Below are 18960 nucleotides of genomic sequence, written 5' to 3'. Positions count from 1 at the left end.
AGGAAAGGCAACATCCAGACTTTTGTAGAACCTCTCTAAGATGGTTAGGAAATGGATAAAAGAAAAAAGAAAAAAACATGGCTCATGGAGCTTCTGCAGTAGAAAACAACACTTTAAGACATTGCACTATATTCAAATGGGAAAACTAGTTCAAATGCTTGCAACAATTTGGATCTAGATAAAGACATCCAAAGGCCAGAAAATGATATTAAACCAAGCAATCAGTTCAATTTACTATAATAATACTTACTCTTTTAATTGTTTCAGTCATTTGACTGCGGCCATGCTGGATCACCGCCTTTAGTCGAGCAAATCGACCCCAGGACTAATTCTTTGGAAGCCTAGTACTTATTCTATCGGCCTCTTTGGCCGAACCGCTAAGTTAGGGGGACGTAAACACACCAACATCAGTTGTCAAGCGATGTTGGGGGGGGGGGGACAAACACAGACACACAAACACATACACACACACATATATATATACATATATATATATATACACATATACATATATATATATATATATATATATACATATATATATATATATATATATATATATATACACATATACATATATATATATATATATATATACACATATATATATATATACACATATGCATATATATATATATATATATACACATATACATATATATATATATATATATACACATATACATATATATATATATATATATACACATATACATATATATATATATACACATATACATATATATATATATATATATACACATATACATATATATATATATACACATATACATATATATATATATATATATATATATATATATATATATATATATATACACATATACATATATATATATATATATATATATATATATATATATACATATATATATATATATATATAGATATATATATACATATATACATATATACGACGGGCTTCTTTCAATTTCCATCTACCAAATCCACTCACAAGGCTTTTGTCGGCCCGAGGCTATAGTACAAGACACTTGCCCAAGGTGCCACGCAGTAGGACTGAACCCAGAACCATGTGGTTGGTAAGCAAGCTACTTACCACACAACCACTCCTGCGCCTATAGTTGTTAGTATAGTTACTACTCTGATCTCTTCTTGAGATTTTACAGCTAGCTATTTTGTTTGTTGCAAATCAGTGGCTGATAGTCGCTTTGTTTACAATATATTGCTGGCTGGAACAGACCCTGGTTATCACTGATATTCGCAACCAGATACTCGCAACTGAAGATGAGCCAATCAGCCCAGAATTGAGTCAGTCTCACAATCCTGTTGTCTGCTAGAGGATGGTAGGGGTGTGCTTCCCCTGCTAGCAATATATATTGTATATAAAGGGTGCAGCATTGCACTGATAACCAGCTGGTGGAAGATCTGCCTAGGGTTAAACTAGTAGTAACAAGGAACAACCACTTTATATGATGATTAACTCTACTTGTTATTATAGTTACTACTCTGATCTCTTCTTGAGATCTCACAATAATAATAATAATCTTTTCTACTATAGGTACAAGGCCTGGATTTTGTGGGGAGAGGACAGTCAATCACATCGACCCCAGCACTCAACTGGTACTTAATTTATTGACCCCGAAAGGATAAAATAATAATAACAGCAACAACAACATCTTTTAGTGTCATCTTAATGTCAGACTATCGTCTTATAATCAAATTACTTTTAAAACAAACTTCTAAGAAGTTATGTTTTGACAGACATTCTGTAGAACAATACTCTGAGCAAAATCAAATGTATGGCACCCTAATCATAACACCAACTTCAACTTCTAACTTGTTGTCTCTTGAGATTTTTGGGTGAGACTTGGAGTCAACTTGCACAAGCCAAACATATAATAATGATGATAATAATAATAACAATAACAGTGATGATGATGAACTTATTGTATACAGTGCTCAGGTGCACTACAACTCATCAGAAAAAGTAGCCAAAATTGCATGAATAGTGCATAGAATAACGCACAGGAAGTGAACAGAGAATGAGTCTTAGAAAAAAAAGAAAACATATATACAAGTCACTGTAATACAAAGTATCAACATATATATAAAACTTGATAAATCTTTTTTTTTTCTTCATCTTTTGTTCAGGTGAGAAAGCAGTGCCCCTAACCCCTCAAACTGCTGTGAGTGAAAAGAGGGAAGAAACTTGACCCACCTGAATGCTTACAACAGATTAGACTTCACTAAAGACACCCAAGATGCCAAGATGCCAGGGATGGTTTTATACAAGGCAACAGGTTAAGTCTACCACTGAAAATGACAGAGCCTCTATGTGGTCATTCAGCCTGCTAGAAATAGCAGACATTTCTCTCTTCAATTCACACCCTAGATTTTTAAAATCTGGTAGGATGTGGTGGGATAGTGGGGCAGATCTGAAAAATCAGGGAGCCAACTAGAGAGAAATAGGAAAGACAGCCCAGTATTGAAAGCAATGGAGTAAAGTCATTGAAGGCCTGTGCACCATAGAGAGAAAAGAGCTTAAGTAAGCATATATATAGAAACAGAGATACATATGTTAAGGCTGGTGCCTCTGGTGTAAAGGATTGGTCTGCAAGAGCCCTGTGCCAGTGTCACATAAAAGTGCACAGGCAATGCCAGGTAAAAGCACCTAGCACACTGTAACATGGTTGGCGTTAGGAAGTACATTCAGGCATAGATGCTATGCCAAAAACAGACTGGAGCCTGGTGCAGCTCCCCAGTTTTCTGGCTCTGATCAAACCATCCAACCCATGCCAGCAAGGACAACAGGCATTACATGAAGACGATGATGATGCAGTTCATAAGCAAATGTTATTTTATAGTAAATATAGATCTGTCCCAAAACAGCTCACAGGCACAGGAGAATTAAAAATAATGGAGTCAAGAGAAATCAGAAACAAAATATCCCATATGCCATTGTGACTGGTAAACATTAGCTGTTCAACAATTGATGATAGATTTCTTTAGTAATAACACCAACCACAATAGAAACCAAAAGAAGCAGTGGAACTCAACAGACATACTATACAATTACCTAACCTCCACAAGAATAACAGGAAAAATACAAGTCAGGAGTTGATGACTTAGGACAGCACCAGCAGTGTGGGTGGTGGTGGTGGTGGGGGGGGGGGTCCTGAGAACGTGTTTGTGGTGTGCGTGGAATCTGTATGTATATGCAGTACAAAAACGGGAGAGAGAGAGAGAGTGTGTGTGTGTGTGTGTGTGTGTGTGTGTGTGTGTGTGTGTGTATGTGTTGAGAGAGAACTAGAGCATGAGATGGGCAAATGACAGAGTTAAAAAAAGAAAGAGAGACTATTTGTGTCATCTCAAAGAAAAAAACATGAGACATTGTGCTAAATACTTCACCACAGAATTTCTTCTAAGAAATTAATAAAATAAAATATAAATACAGTAATTTTCTTTTTTGTTTTATTTTGCAAGTCGTCTGCTAAAGAAGGAGTTGGTCCACAGCTTGCTTGCTTGCTATAAAGGCAGACAATAGGCTGTCTATGAAGGAAGCTAGACTGGAGACTGATTGCAAGCGGAAAGAGAGAGTTAGACCAGAGACTGTCTGCAAGAGAAAAGAGGGAGTTAGACTGCAGGCTTCCCATTGTTGTAAAATAATATGCTACAGGCTTACTGCTATATTCCACAAGCTACCAACTGTAGAAGGTCAATATGTAATATGAGATAAAAACAAACATGTAAAATTAGGTGCAACAATGATATAGTTATACAAGCTACAGGATATAATGTACTGTATGTTAAGTATGATGCAATGTGTTATGATATAACAGCTAGGGGAAGGTTGTTTCTTTTTTTTTTCTTATAAATATTTTTAGTTGAATGAAGTTAGGTAACACCCATTCCCTCTGCAAGCCATCCCAAATGGATGAGGTGAAACAGCTGATGTTCAGCCTGATTGATGTCTGTCAGAAGATTGTGGAGAAGGAGACATTTGTAAGGGAGCAGTTCTGAAGAAGACTGAAGTGTTTGACAAAGTGATGTGTGTGTTTATTGAGTTTGGAGCAAAATAGCACAAAATATCACAGCATTTGAAGAAGAAAAAAATCATTACAGGAGCAAAAATAAAGAGCAAATCTGAGTGCTATTGCTGCAGGTTCAAAAGATAAGTAAACCCAAAATTAAGCAGATCTCTGAATAAAAGCATTCCAATCATGACCATCCTTAACTTAAGAATATCCAGGATTATATTGCCCAATGTGTTGTCTTTAAGACTGCAGAGTGTGATTTAAGGAAGATTTTGCCACTATTTCTAGCAGACTGAACAGTCATATAGAGGTTCTTAAATTAGTGTTTATAAATGGGAAATTAATGAGCTGAATGGTGTTTTGTAGCAAGGGATTATGTCCTCAAGAAATTTAGTCTCTGTAGCTCAGTTTTTGTGATGTTATATATACATGAAACTGTTATAGCAAATCATCTGAGTTAGAATTTGCAGAAACTTCAAGTGAGGTGTTTGTTGTATAGCATGAGGTGTTTGTGGTATAGCATGAGGTGTTTGTGGTATAGCATGAGGGGTTTTTGGTATAGCATGACGTGTTTGTAGTATAGCATGGGGTGTTTGTGGTATAGCATGGGGTGTTTGTGGTATAGCATGAGGTGTGAAAGCATGTGACTAAATGGTTAGGGGTATTTGGCTCATGATTGTAAGGTCATGAGTTTGATTCCTGATGACACGTTGTGTCCTTGATCAAGACGCTTTATTTCAAGTTGCTCCAGTCCACTCAGGTGGAAAAAGTGAGTTGTACCTGTAGTTCAAAATGCCCAGCCTTGTAACATTGTGTCACACTGGATCTCCCTGAGAACTACATGAAGGGTACATGTGTCTGTGGAGTGCTCAGCCACTTGCTCATTAATTTCATGAGCAGGCTGTTCAGCTGATCAGATCAACTGGAACACTCACCATCATAACCAACAGAGTGCCAGCTTTATAGCTTGATGTAGCGTGATATGGTTTTGTTACAAAATAGCTGGGTGTTATGTGGCATGGCATCGCATGGCATGAGGGTGTTGTGATATAGCATGATGTTGTGTTTACAGCATAAAGTGGTGCGCTATCGTATGATGTGTCGTAGTGAAGTTCAGCATGGTTTGGTGTTGCACAGGGTCAAGAGTGTTTGATAACAGGTTATAATGGAGCTTTTAGAAAATGTGATGATAAATAATTACCTGAAATATTCTTGGAATATCTTTAGAATCAGCTCGATACACATCTCCTTGAGTAACTGGACGTACATGGAATAATTTACTAGAGGAAACAAAAAAAAAAAAAAAGACACCAATAACATCACTCAGTCCAGAGATAAAGAAATCATTGTAATTATTATTATTAAAACATTATGAAGGGAGCAAACTGGTAGAACCATTAATGCACTGGACAAAATGCTTTGTGGTATTCTTTTCAACTCATTACATTCTGAGGTCAAATTCTGCTGGGATTAATTTTGCCTTTCATCTCTCTGGGGTTGATAGAATAAAGTACAAGTACTGGGGGTCAATGTAATTTACTTGCCCCTCCCTTCAAATTTGTTGGTCTAGTGCCCAAAGACAGTTACTGCAAGACAGCGATGCTCGTTTACAACCATCACGTGATATCAGGACAAGGAGACAGTAATGGACACACACGACAGGCTTCTTTCAGTTTCCATTTATCAAATCCACTCACAAGGCTTTGGTTGGCTCATGGCTACAGAAGAAGAAACTTGCTCAAAGCACCACCCAATGGGACTGAATCTGAGACTATGTGGATGGCTATGTTGGATAGCTTATTACTTGTAAGATTAGCAATTTTGAGAGGAATGGTTAAACCAATTTCATGAACCCCAGTATATGACTGATACTTTAATGTATTGACTCTAAAAAGCCATTAGGAAACATAAAAATGTTTCATCTTTTCACATTTCTTTATACAAAAACAACAGACTATAAATTTAAAATACGGAAGTAGATATATCACACACACATCATCTTCATCGTTTAATGTCTGCCTTCCTTGCTATACTCCTAGCACCATTAATCATCCCACTGACACATTTTCATTAAATTCTATAAATAAATGTTATTAAAAGCCACAGTAGGCTAATATATTGAAGTGTGTGTGTGTGTGTGTGTGTGTGTGTGTGTGTGTGTGTGTGTGTGTGCGCGCACGCGTACGTGTTTCCACTGCTTGACAACTGGTGTTAGTTTATGTTCCTGTAACTTAGTGGTTCAGCAAGAAAGACCAATAGAATAAATACCACACTTAAAAAAAAAAGCGCTGGGATCGTTTTTTTCAACTAAAATCTCAAGGTAGTGCATCAGCATGACCACAGTCGACTGAAACAAGTAAAAAGGTGTATATATACACACACTAGAATACAAGGATAAAATCATGTTAATGACTTTTATCAGGTAGTTAGCATGCAATAAAAATTTATAGATAATTTACACTTTAAGATAATAATTATATATATATATGGGTATATAATTATATTAATGGAGCAAGGGCAAAAAAAAAAAGCTTGTTTTTACGGCTTTAATCTAGAAATTGGACCCAATTCACAATTAACGTTAAGTCCTTTTAATGTCCTTTCACTCGCCCAACTACAATCCATGTATATTTTTGGAGCTTTTTGGTAGTATCTGAGAGCATGTTGGAGATAGGTTCGTTTTTTTTGTTTTTTTTTCCCTTGCAACCTTAATATAATTATATACATATATAATTATCATTTTTATGTATCACCATCATCATTTAAAGTCCGCTTTCCATGCTAGCATGGGTTGGACGATTTGACTGAGGACTGGTGAACCAGATGGCTACACCAGGCTCCAATCTGATCTGGCAGAGTTTCTACAGCTGGATACCCTTCTTAACGCTAACCACTCCGAGAGTGTAGTGGGTGCTTTTACGTGCCACCGGCACGAAGGCCAGTCAGGTGGTACTGGCAACAGCCACGCTCAAAATGGTGTATTTTACGTGCCACCTGCACAGTCCAGCGGCACTGGCAACGATCTCGCTCGAATGACTTTTCACGTGCCACTGGCACAAGTGCCAGGAAGGTGACGCTGGTAACGATCACGCTTGAACGGTGCTCTTAGCACTCCACTGGTAGAGGTGCCATCACGATTTCGCTTTCGTATGTGTATATATATACATATGTATATCTATATATAATTACTATATATGTATGTATATATATATATATATAATTACTTATACTAGTGTGCACAGACACATGCACACTGCACTGAAGTAAATATGCAAAGCAGAAACTGATAGGAATGTCTGGAAACATTTCAAGAGAACTGTCAGCTAGAAACAGAAGTTCCCTCTTAAATTGCTCACATCCTCAACTAAGACAAAGGTCAGACAAAGAAGTTCAAGGATATAAACTGCAGTATTCTAATTGAGATAGCTATGACCTTTCAAAGATGCTGAAGAAAATTAAGACTGAAGTAATAATTCCAGCTGTTTCAATATATTATCGTTTTTTTTTTGTTTTTTTCCTTTCTTTGTATTCATTTTCTTTTTAAACATAATTGCTGTATTTTGTATTTGGTGTAATGGGTTGGACAGTAAACTAAGCTGTTGCTGATTATTGATAGAATATCTGTGCTTAGTAATATTTCACTTTTCATAGTTGTTTGCTTCTGTAACCACAGCCTTGAACAACACAGAATTTCTAATTAAATGATATAATCTAAATCTATGGAAATGCAGCATATGCCGTACATTGTGTTGAAAATCTTTGATGAAATGTGATTTTCTACGCAAGTATTAAACAAAATCTCCTCCTAGATGTGTTAAAACTGGAAAAAAAAAAAAAAAAAAAACAGGTAAGGGGGATAACTCCAATGTGATCAGTTGATTAATTTTTCTGGATATTATTCATCCATATTGATAACCCTGATCAATGTTACAAGTCTCTCTCTCCTGTTTATACATATATGTGTTTATGTGTGTGCGTATATGTGCGTGTGCATGCATGTGTGTGTGCACAGACATGACAGAAGTAAATAGAGACCCATAAAACATTTTATGTTCATTCTAACTTGTAATGGTTTATATTTTTTATTGATTGACATTTTTGTTTCAGGTTCTATATGTGAGTGTTTAATCATGCCATATACAGAAGAAGCCTTGGAACTCTCTCAATTTCAAAGAGGCTATATTATGGGTCATTCTGAAGGTGGACATAGCATAAAATTGCAGAAAACCTTCGAATCCTGCTTTCTACAGTTAATAGAGTGATTGTGCTATTCATCAAATAGGAGAAGGAGTCCACATCACCTCGCCCAGATCAGCCAGGGCTCTCTGATAGGACACTTCTCTTTGTTAAGAGAAGTGTAGAGGATAATCCTCATTGCAAGGATTATAGCAGAACAAGTTGATGCCAGTCCCAGAACAGTTGTCAGTTATCTCCACAAACTTGGTTACTATGGCAGAGCAGCAAGAAGAAAGCCATTTCTTCAACCAGCCAACGTCAAGCAGAGAAAAGATTGGGCCAGTGAGATGGTGGAGAGGCCACTAGCATTTTGGGACACTGTCATATTCTCTGATGATTCCAGATTTGCTGTATTTCCTGATAGTGGGTGAGTGAGGGTCTGGAGACTCTGTGATCAAGAATTTGATGTGAAAAGATTGCAGCCAACAATGAAACACAGCAGCTCTTCTGTAATGGTCTGGGGAGCAATTTGGAGCAATGGTTGATCAGAGCTGGTGGAGTGTGAGGATAACATAAACTCAGATAAATATGTGTCCATACAACTGAAAGGACTCCTTCTATTCTTCTCCAGTGGTGAAATGATTAAAGAAGACTCTTTATGGAAGATGGGGCTCCTTGTCACACAGCTAAAATGACCCCAAGATTTGTTGAATGAGAACAACATTAAAAAGTTTCCATGGCCAAGCCAGTCACCAGATATGAACTCTATTGAACACCTCTGGGACATAATGAACAGGAAACTCCATAAAAAGAACAAGAAAGTATCTTCAAAGCCAGTTCTTTTGAGATTACTGCATGAAACTTGGCAAGAAATTCTGCAAGAGAATATTCATCATCTGATCAGAAACATGCCTAAGAAAAATGCAAAGGGCATGTCTATTAAATATTAAATATTCACATTATAACAATTAACAAATAATTTCAATGTGCAATTTCAGATTTAAATAAATTCTAATGAATATAAGGGGTATATTTACTTCTGTCATGTGTGTGTGTGTGGGGGGGGAATAGTTAAATTACATAATAACTAAGATTAATATTGATCTAATTAACCAGTATCTGAGATTAGTATTGGCTTAGTTACCCAGTATCCAGGATTGAGAATAGATAACTCGGAAACTTATACTAAATATAGGCGGCATGGAAAGCATACGCTAAATGATGAGGATAATAATAAAACTCTTTTCTACTTAAGACACAAGGCCCAAAATTTTGGGGGAGGGGGCCAGTTGATTAGATCGACCTCAGTACGCAACTGGTACTTAATTTATCAACCCTGAAACGATGAAAGGCAAAGTCGACCTCAGCAGAAATTGAACTCAGAAGGTAAAGACAGACGAAATACTGCTAAGCATTTTGCTCAGCATGCTAATGTTTCTGTGAGATCGCTGCATCTGTATTTGATACTGATAATGATAAAATTGCTAACTTAATGTTTGGGATAAAGGAAAAATTACTTACTCAATATCTAAAACCATGACAGGATCAGAATTCTGTTTATCATTCGGTGTGTTATAGAAAAGAATTTTTCTGCTACTCGCAACCACAAACTGTTTTTTCCAAATTAATTTCTTGGTACTAGGTTTGTGCGGGATTGCCAACCGACCTTCCATCACATTGTCTGAAAGATGGGAAAGAGAAACAACCAATAAGACATTGCATTATTTACTAAAACAGATATAAACATACACACTAAGTTATAGTTATATGCAAGAGTAAAAATAAGGAGAAACTGACAGACAAGAATGAGAGATTTATGAAGTGTGAATGTGTGAGGGAGATACTATATATATATATATATATTTATATATATATATTATATATAGTACCTCTCTCTTTTATTTATATATCATCCTCATGTGGGGAATGTTTGATCAGAGAAAACTGGGTGCAAGAGCAAAGCCCAGCATGTACAAGAAAAACACATAATGGTTTTAGGACCTCCCTGCTATTATGACAAATCGGTCACTCATGTGTGTAGAGGAGCATTGTGGTTGACTGGTAAGAAGTTTGATTCCTGGCCACATGGTTCTAAGTTCAGTATCACTGCATGGCACCTTCACCAAGTGTCTTCAACTATAGCCCCAGGTCAACCAAAGCCTAACAAGTGGACCTGATAGACAGAAACTGAAAGAAGTCAGTCACGTGCATGTGTGTGTTTGAGAGAGACATATGCCAGTATCCTTTGCCTTCTGAAAACCCAAACTTTTGCTGAGCAATACACCAGCATTAGTGGCCTTGGCATCAGAATCATCATGAATGTCAGAAAGTCAACTCTGGCCCACAACGATTCCTTCTGGGTGAAAAGAGAAGGCAACCTATTGTTCAATGTCTCAATGGGGGGCTTTGACGGGGCTGAAATCGCTGACCTTGTTGGGTTATACAACTTGGATACCTTCAAGAGACATACCCACCCACATAGGTCGGCCCTCTACAGGGATGACGGCCACACCATGGACAGGTTTAGGAAGTTTTTGTTTTTTTTAAATAAAAATATTTAAGTTCAGCCAGTCCATAATGGTTACCACTAACCTGACTACAGTCGATTTCTTGGACGTAACCTTAGACCTCAGTACAGGAAAGTATTACCTGTTCAGGAAGCTTAACGAAGATACAGTATACATTGGCAAACTTTTTCCTTTCTGCTTTGCCCTTGGCTATGTATACCTGTCGCCCAGCCTCCCTTCTGGCTATCTGGTACAGTTCCCTGCTACACCCACCCTTCTAGGCTTTCCAGGCTTGTTTCTTTGCTCTAATGGCTTTGTCTACCATATTATTCCACAACCATGTTACTCTAGGTTTGAAAGGGACTTTGCACCATCCGCAGACTTGGTCTGTGGCACTCAGTAAGTTGTCCCATAGGAATTTCCAACTACTTTCTATGTCCGAGGTCTGTAGCTCCTCCTCCCTCTCATCAAATTTCTTGATGAGGATGTCCCTAAATCTCTGACCATGTGAAGGGTTCTTTAGCTTCCAAATCCTTCTTTTCTGGATTGGTCTGCTTCTTGGCATCTTTCTGGCCTCAAGTCTAAAGTCACTAATGACTAGTCTATGCTGGGGGATACATTCTTCACCAGGGAGGGTCTTTGTATTTAAGAGCAACTCTGCGTCCCACTGTCTGGTGAGGATGAAATCAATCTAGCTAGCAGAGTCACCTGATTGATATGTTATCAGGTGGCTGTCTGGCTTCCTGAAGTTAGTGTTGCAGATTTATATATATATATATATATATATATATATATCTATATCATCATCATCATCATCATCATACACACACATATGCACGCACACGCACACACACACACACACACACACACACACACACACACAGATAAGCACATGAGATACTAACCTGTGAGACCATCCTCAGCTCCAAACTCCTCAACACTACCGCTATTTACTGAAGTGTTGTCGGGGTTAGCGAGCTTCTGTTGCAACTGTTCTATCTCACTGTCTTTGGCATCCAACTCCATCTGGAGCTTTGCCTTTGCCTGCATCTCATCATTCATTTGGGTAACCATTTCAGAAATATCTCTCTGAAACTTCTCAACCATTTTAGTGTATTTCTCTCGCTCCATCGTCAATTCCTGCTGAAGACGACGGCATTCTTTATCCCGTTTCCGAAGGGCTCCTGAATTAGAATTGGTTGGTTTCTTGCTTTTGTCAGCAAATTCCTTTCTATTCATCACCTCAGCCAGTTTATTCACAGCCTGACATATAAAAACACAAAGATGGGTAGAGGAAACAATGACAACTGTTAGCTTTCAAGACAATATTTGATATTGGAGATTAAAACTGAACAAGATTAGCTATTTCTTACAAGTTTAAAGCAGTGCTACATTAAACCCACTAAACAAAATAAGAACATGCTTAGGGCATCAAGGGGAAGGAGGGGGGCACACCACAGAAATGGTAAATGGTTTATGGCACAAAAGAAATCACTTTAAACTTGCTAAAATAATATTCAAAGTGGTTTATATAATTGGAAATATAATTTTGAAGTGTTAATGGTGTCATAGTGAGGATCTGATCAAAGATTTTGCAATTAAAAAAAGTAGGAGAAAACATTTCAAATAAAAATTTAAGTGGAAGTATACAAAAATAAACATTATTTTCCATCTCACTATTCATTTTCTTTCATTTTGAAAACTAAAAATTTATTATTGTTTATAACTTGAATTACATTTATAACAGGGCACCAAAATATTTAAAGTGCTTAGGGCCCCAATGAATCTTAATCCAGCCTTAGTTTAACTCTTCAGCATTTAATCTGGCCTAAATATTCTGTTTTTTGTTCAAACTGGCCAGATCCGGCTTCTTGCACCTACCCAACTTTTGTCATACTAAACATAAACAGTAACGCTGCTGAAATCTGAAAGCTACAAGATAATGCATGACTAATTCAAAATAATATGAGTAGATAAGTATTACATTTCACAGAATAATCTGAATGCTAAAGGGCTAATGCAATCAGTTCACTGTACATTAAGATACTGGTTCACCATTTTTGAAAGTAGGAAGATAGTTAAATTAATCACAGGGGAAAATAATGAGAGCAGTGGTTAAAAGTTTGCCTTAATGATATTTTAACTGATTAGATAGACTATGCTATTTTCTTCTAATTATATATCCTATACTTGTTTCAGTCACAGGACTGCAGCCATGCTGGGGCACCACCTTGACAAGTTTAGCCTAATACATCAACTGCAGAGGCACGTGTCTTAGTGGTTAGAGTAATCAAACTCATGATATTAAGGTCACGAGTTCAATTCCCAGTGGCATGTTGTGTCCTTGAGCAAGACACTTTATTTCATGTTACTCCAGTCTACTCGACTGGCAAAAATGGGTAGTACCTGTAATTCAAAGGGCCGGCCTTGTCATATTTTGTGTCATGCTAACTCTCCCTGAGAACTATGTTAAAGGTATATGTGTTTTTTTTGGGGGGGGGGGTGCTTAGCCACTTGCTTATTAATTTCATGAGCAGACTGTTCCATTGATCGGATCAACTGGAACTCAACCAACGGAATGCCAGTTTTACTTATACTATCAGTCTCTTTGTTAACAAGGATGTAAACAAACCAACACAAACACAGACACATTCTCACATGTGTGTGTGATGGGCTTCCACACAGTTTCCATCAACCAAATTCACTCACAGGGTATTGGTTGTCATGGAGCTATAGCAAAAAACATTTGCCCAAGGTATCACACAGTGGGATTGAACCCAAGGGTATGTGGTTGCCATGCAAGCTTCTTAACCACACAGCCTGTAAATAAGTAAATTCTTTCATTTGAGCAATGAAATATAAAGAGAGAAGTATATCTGAATTACATAAGTTATTTTAGATCAGTTGACCCTGTAAACAAAAATTGGCCAAGCTAATTTTTTTTTCCAGGATCTATAAAGAGATCAAATACAAGGCCAATAGTTATCTCTATTTTCATGGCATTAAGCAAATGAAATATGTTTCTCTGGATAGGATGTTTGTCAATTAACAGTTTTCTCCCCTAATATCATTCAATACTGAATTGGTTACAAAGGTTAGCTACAAGATCAATGGTATCTACTAGAGCTGTGGCCTCAGACCTATAAGATGTAGGCACCTTCATTACAAATTGTATACAAACCCCTTAATCTTTTAGCTACTTATGCAGGGCTCAACTGACTTTGGCCCATCCATCCTCTCATAAAATGAAAAGATCATTTAAAAACTGACCATAAAATTTTATCTTGTTTACATAAATTGTGTAAACAGTGGATTCGACCATCCAATTATATGAAATTACTGAAGATGATGACAAAAATAACTTTGATGCAAGGCTCTCCAGATAATTAAAATCATTGGCTTCTAATATCAGACAATGTTCGAGGAGGATGTTAGTTGTAATGTGGGAGCAAAGAATATGTAGAAAATTTTGATCAAAATAATTAAACAGAAATCAACTTTCTGATAGAAGGAATTAAAAAAAAAAAATAAAACCCAAGTGATATCATTAATGATGGTCAGTGTTAGTAAACATTAGTTGATAAGGTTTGTAAATAAGATAAGTGTGTGTGTGTGTGTGTGTGTGTGTGTTGTGTGTTTGTCATAAGCTTTCAAATAGGAATTCTAGCTAAAAGAAATGTCAAACAATATGAACATAGCAGTAGTGATTAAACTGTCAAAAAGCTCTCTCTCTCTCTCTCTCTCACACACACACACACACACACGCATGCACGCGCACAATATATATACCACCTACCTGTATCTTCTTCAGTCTCTCATCCTGCAACAACTTCCTCAACTGCTCGATTTCACTAATATTATTCTCAGATTTCTCATTTTTCAAATCTAATCAAAACAGAAAAAGAAATAAAAGTAAGAAAACAAGATAAATATGCTCATCTCTCCCACTCACTTCCAGTACTTCCCCTTCTTTCATTCCGTCTCCTTCTTCTCTGTAGCCCTTCCTCCATCATCATACCAATCATGTTACTTCTATCCAATCTCCTTATCAACAACTCTCATGTAGCTGTCTATCATAACTCCCTCCCTTACTTTCTCTTCTGTCAACTTCCCTTCCCTATCACTGATTCTTTTTGGGTTTTTTTTTTTTACACTTCTACTACCCACCCATTCAGACCTTCTTTCCAATCAGTTATAAGGGAAAGAAACAAATAAACAAAGACAATGCTGGGAAGGTGGTCTCTCTCTCTTTATGCCGTGCACCTCAGGTGCTGGTGAACAAATGAATGGAGAAACATAATTTAGAGAGGAAGGACTCTTTACTTCTGTTGGGGTGGGTGGGGAGTCAAAAACAACTTCCCCAGTATTGGCACCACAAGAGAATGCACCCAGTACATTCTGTAAAGTGGCTGATATTATGAGAGACGTCCAGCTATAGAAACCACACAGAAAATGGAAAATGCAAGTGAAATGTGGTCCCCTGACCCAGCTGCAAGGGTAGCAACTCTGAATGAGAACTGATCTGAACTCTAACAACTTCACCAGCCCAAGCCAGCACAGAAAACCAAATGTACAATGATGAAGATGATGATGATGATGATGGTGGTGGTGATGACAATGAGGAGGTGGAGAATGGGGAATGGGTTGTTGAATGAACTTGTGTGGAAATAAAGCAAAAATTAATAAGATCAAAAGAGTAGAGACCTGTATAGGTAAAATATACAGAAAAGAAAGAGAGAGAGAGAGAGAGAGAGAGAGAGAGAGAGAGAGAGAGAGAGAGAGTTGATCAGTAACCCAGTGAAGGAAAAGCACTAGTGTTTGAAAGCTTTAACAAAGAATGGCCAAGTGGTGCAATGCCTGCTACATGAAAAACAAAAGAAGATTAGTATAGAGGACATTAACATACATAATGCAGTGAACCAGTCATTTTGACTAATTAAATTATACTGATAGAGAGAAGAGCTAATTAACTTCATGATTGACTCACCATCCCTATCATTGTTTAACATCCGCTTTCCATGCTGGCATAGGTTGGATGGTTTGACTGAGAACTGGCAAGACCGGAGGCTGCACCAAGCTCCAATTTGGTAAGATTTCTACAGCTGGATGCCCTTCCTAACACCAACCACTCCGAGTGTGTAGTGGGTGCTTTTACATGTCACTAGCGCAGGAGCCAGTCATGTGACACTGGCATCAGCCACGCTTGAATGGTGCTTTTTACATGCAACCAGCATGAGTGTCAGTCAGGCAACCCTGGCATCAGCCACGTTCAAATGGTGCTTTTTACATGTCACCAACACAGGAGCCAGTCAGGCGGCACTGGCATCAGCCACACTCAAATGGTACTTTTTATGTGCCACCTGCATAGATGCCAGTCAGGTGCACTGGCATCAGCCATGCTTGAATGGTGCTTTTTACATGTAACCTGCATGGATGCCATTTAGGTGCACTGGCATCAGCCATGCTTGAATGGTGCTTTTTATGTGCCACATGCATGGATGCCAGTTAGGTGGCATTGGCCACGATTACAATTTCACTCCTTTCAACAACAGCATAGCATATTGCCCAATGATTGGAGGGAGCTTTTAAATGGGCCAGTTATGCAACACTGGCATAGGCCACGGCTACGGTCTCACTTGGCTTGTCAGGTCTTCTCAAGCATAGCATATCTCCAAAGGTCTCGGTCACTTGTCATTGCCTCTGTGAGGTCCAATGTTTGAAGGTCGTGTTTCACTGCCTCGTCCCATGTCTTCCTGGGTCTACCTTTTCCTCAGGTTCCTTCCACTGTTAGGGTGTGACACTTCTTCACACAGCTGTCCTCATCCATATGCATCACATGACCACACCAGCGCACTCATCTCTCTGCACACCACAACTGATGCTTCTTATGTCTAACTTTTCTCTCAGGGCGCTTACACGCTGTCATAGAAGGATTTAGACTGCAGGATTAGTGATGGAAGGATTTAGACTGCAGGATTAGTGATGGAAGGATTTAGACTGCAGGTCTAGTGATGGAAGGATTTAGAGCAGAGGTTCTCAACCAGAATCCATATGGGTGGGGGTCCGTACAAGATTTTGTTGTTAAAAATTATGTGCAATGAATTGGTTGTACTTCTACAATACACAGAATACTACAACAAATGTTTTATATTACAGAAATGTACTTGCATAGCAAGTGACCTGATCTGAGATCATGTGCTGAAACAAAAACAACTGCAGCATGGAATGTGTTTATAAACTGTTTAAAAACACACAAAAACCGTTCGATTCACTTCAACATTTAAATTTAATTTGCCAAAATATTTTCGTCACTTTGAGACCATGACTTGATCACTGACAAAATTCCGTGCTGCATCATATAAAATTTTTTTATACAATTCTTAATAATATTTAATTATAAAAATATAATAGGAATTTTTACAAAACCAAATGGTTAGGAGGGTCCATCCAAGTAAAATGGGAATCAAAGGGGTGTACAGGTAAAAAAAAAGGGTTAAGAGACACTGATTGAGACTGTAGAATGAGTGATAAAGTGATTTAGACTACAAGTTGTGTAATAAAGGGATTCAGATTGCAGGTTGGGTGATAGAGGGATTTAGACTACAGGATGTCATCAACAGCAGATATGATGTTGCCATCATTCTGATACTGGTTCCTGGCCAAGTATTTTTTCATGTTGGGGAACAGGTGAGGAAAGAAAAGAATTTTAAACTTACCATCAGCCATTTTATTCATTTTATTTATTAAATCATCTTTCTCGTTTTGAAGTTGCTCGTTATTTTTTCCATATTCACGTTTAGAATCTTCCAGCTGAAGAAAGCGAGATAAAATGTGTATTTGATTGACTGAGAAATTATCTTTGCATCATAGCAGCCTCACTCACACATACAAACGAACACACACACCATTTGTTTTTCTCTAACCCTCACCTCCGTCTTTCTCCCTCCACAAACATGTGCATACATACACTGATACTGTTGTTCCCCAATCAAAAGGCCTTTATTTACTGCCAAGAATTAGATGACCAACATTTGCATTCTGCATGTTAGCCCTATGACACCATACACATACACATGCTTACAACAGACAGGTGTGTACATTATACATCTAATCAGATACACTGTAGACAATAACGATAACACATTATATACTACTGAGAAATAGAAAAGCACTACACATTACAGGTCACAGATGTAATACAGAGCTCATCACACACACAATACAACAGTAATAGTATTTATATATAGGCTGTCTGAGTAGTGAAACACAGCCAATAAATATTTCTTGTATCAATGAAAGAGCCTTGATATAGTTGCAAGAAATACCAACCAAATCTCTCTCAAATCACATCCTACTGTCTGAACCCTTTTGTTACCAACCGACCTGAAACCTAACCTCGTTCTTTGATAGAAACTTCCCGTTTTAAGGTGAACCAAATTAAAAAGTTCCCATCAATATTTTGTGTTAATTTATGTTTCAAACACCAGCTTATTAATGACAAAACTATTTTACTGAATTCTTCATAATATTAATGAATTATTAAAATAAAAGCAGTCTATTTCAACAGAAATATGGTAACAAAAGGGTTGGGAAAAGAATACTTTGGATAATGAAGCCTTGAGTTTTCTGCATTCCAGAAAAATTCTTTTTAAATAGGATGGTCACAGATGGAATGCTTTTAGTCACAGTTCTGTTTGATCAAGGCTAACAACAGCAACAACTTAATTCTTCTCCACCAAACAGAAGAATTTTGCTTGCAGTTGCGGAACCACATGTCCCAAGTTCTAACTCTAATCATTTGACTAATTAATGAAAATTGAAAACACTCAATATTGGGTTGCTTGCATGTGCACACACACACACACACACACACACACACACACACGCACACACACACACACACTCACACACAGAGAGAGTTCACTTCTATTTAAATCACTGGAATAACAAACACATTTTAACATAACACCAATAGAAGCATCACAGACCAGTTAATCACAACTAAATAATCAAAAACAGCAAGAGAAGCCTAAAAATCACACAATACTCTTATGAATACACTATGTAGTTTTGGTATATTAGTTGTTCTCTCTATCAAATAACTTAACCCACTCACAACTTCCTTTTTAGTAAGGTAATACCATCTGGGTGATAGCGGGAAATATTTAAAAAAAATGAAGACAAAATAAATATTTCAACAGAAACTGGTCTTTGATTTCTTTTCCTTTTTTTTTTTATCCATGAATGTACAACCAAGTTTA

At 37.4% G+C, this 18960-nt stretch overlaps 1 protein-coding gene across 4 annotated transcripts in view; it reads right to left on the bottom strand.

The window, feature by feature from the left end:
- LOC106876226 (rho-associated protein kinase 2) overlaps nt 1-18960 on the bottom strand; it is a 204815-nt gene that overhangs the window by 19140 nt on the left and 166715 nt on the right. For all 4 annotated transcript variants that reach the window (XR_001410211.3, XM_014924703.3, XM_014924712.3 and 1 more), the window contains exons 26-30: nt 17416-17509; nt 14496-14584; nt 11605-11962; nt 9714-9873; nt 5218-5296 (exon numbers count right to left, since the gene is read on the bottom strand). Coding sequence is in view for 3 of the 4 variants with exons in the window: in XM_014924703.3 (XP_014780189.1) it covers nt 5218-5296; nt 9714-9873; nt 11605-11962; nt 14496-14584; nt 17416-17509 (780 nt within the window). In the remaining variant the exon portion in view is untranslated. The remainder of the gene's footprint in view (nt 1-5217; nt 5297-9713; nt 9874-11604; nt 11963-14495; nt 14585-17415; nt 17510-18960) is intronic.

The sequence above is a fragment of the Octopus bimaculoides genome, chromosome 8 (assembly GCF_046866305.1).
Source record: "Octopus bimaculoides isolate indiv1 chromosome 8, ASM4686630v1, whole genome shotgun sequence".
Taxonomy (NCBI): Eukaryota; Metazoa; Mollusca; class Cephalopoda; order Octopoda; family Octopodidae; genus Octopus; species Octopus bimaculoides.
Note: the sequence above shows the minus strand (reverse complement) of the source record. Positions and strands in the feature narration are given on the sequence as shown.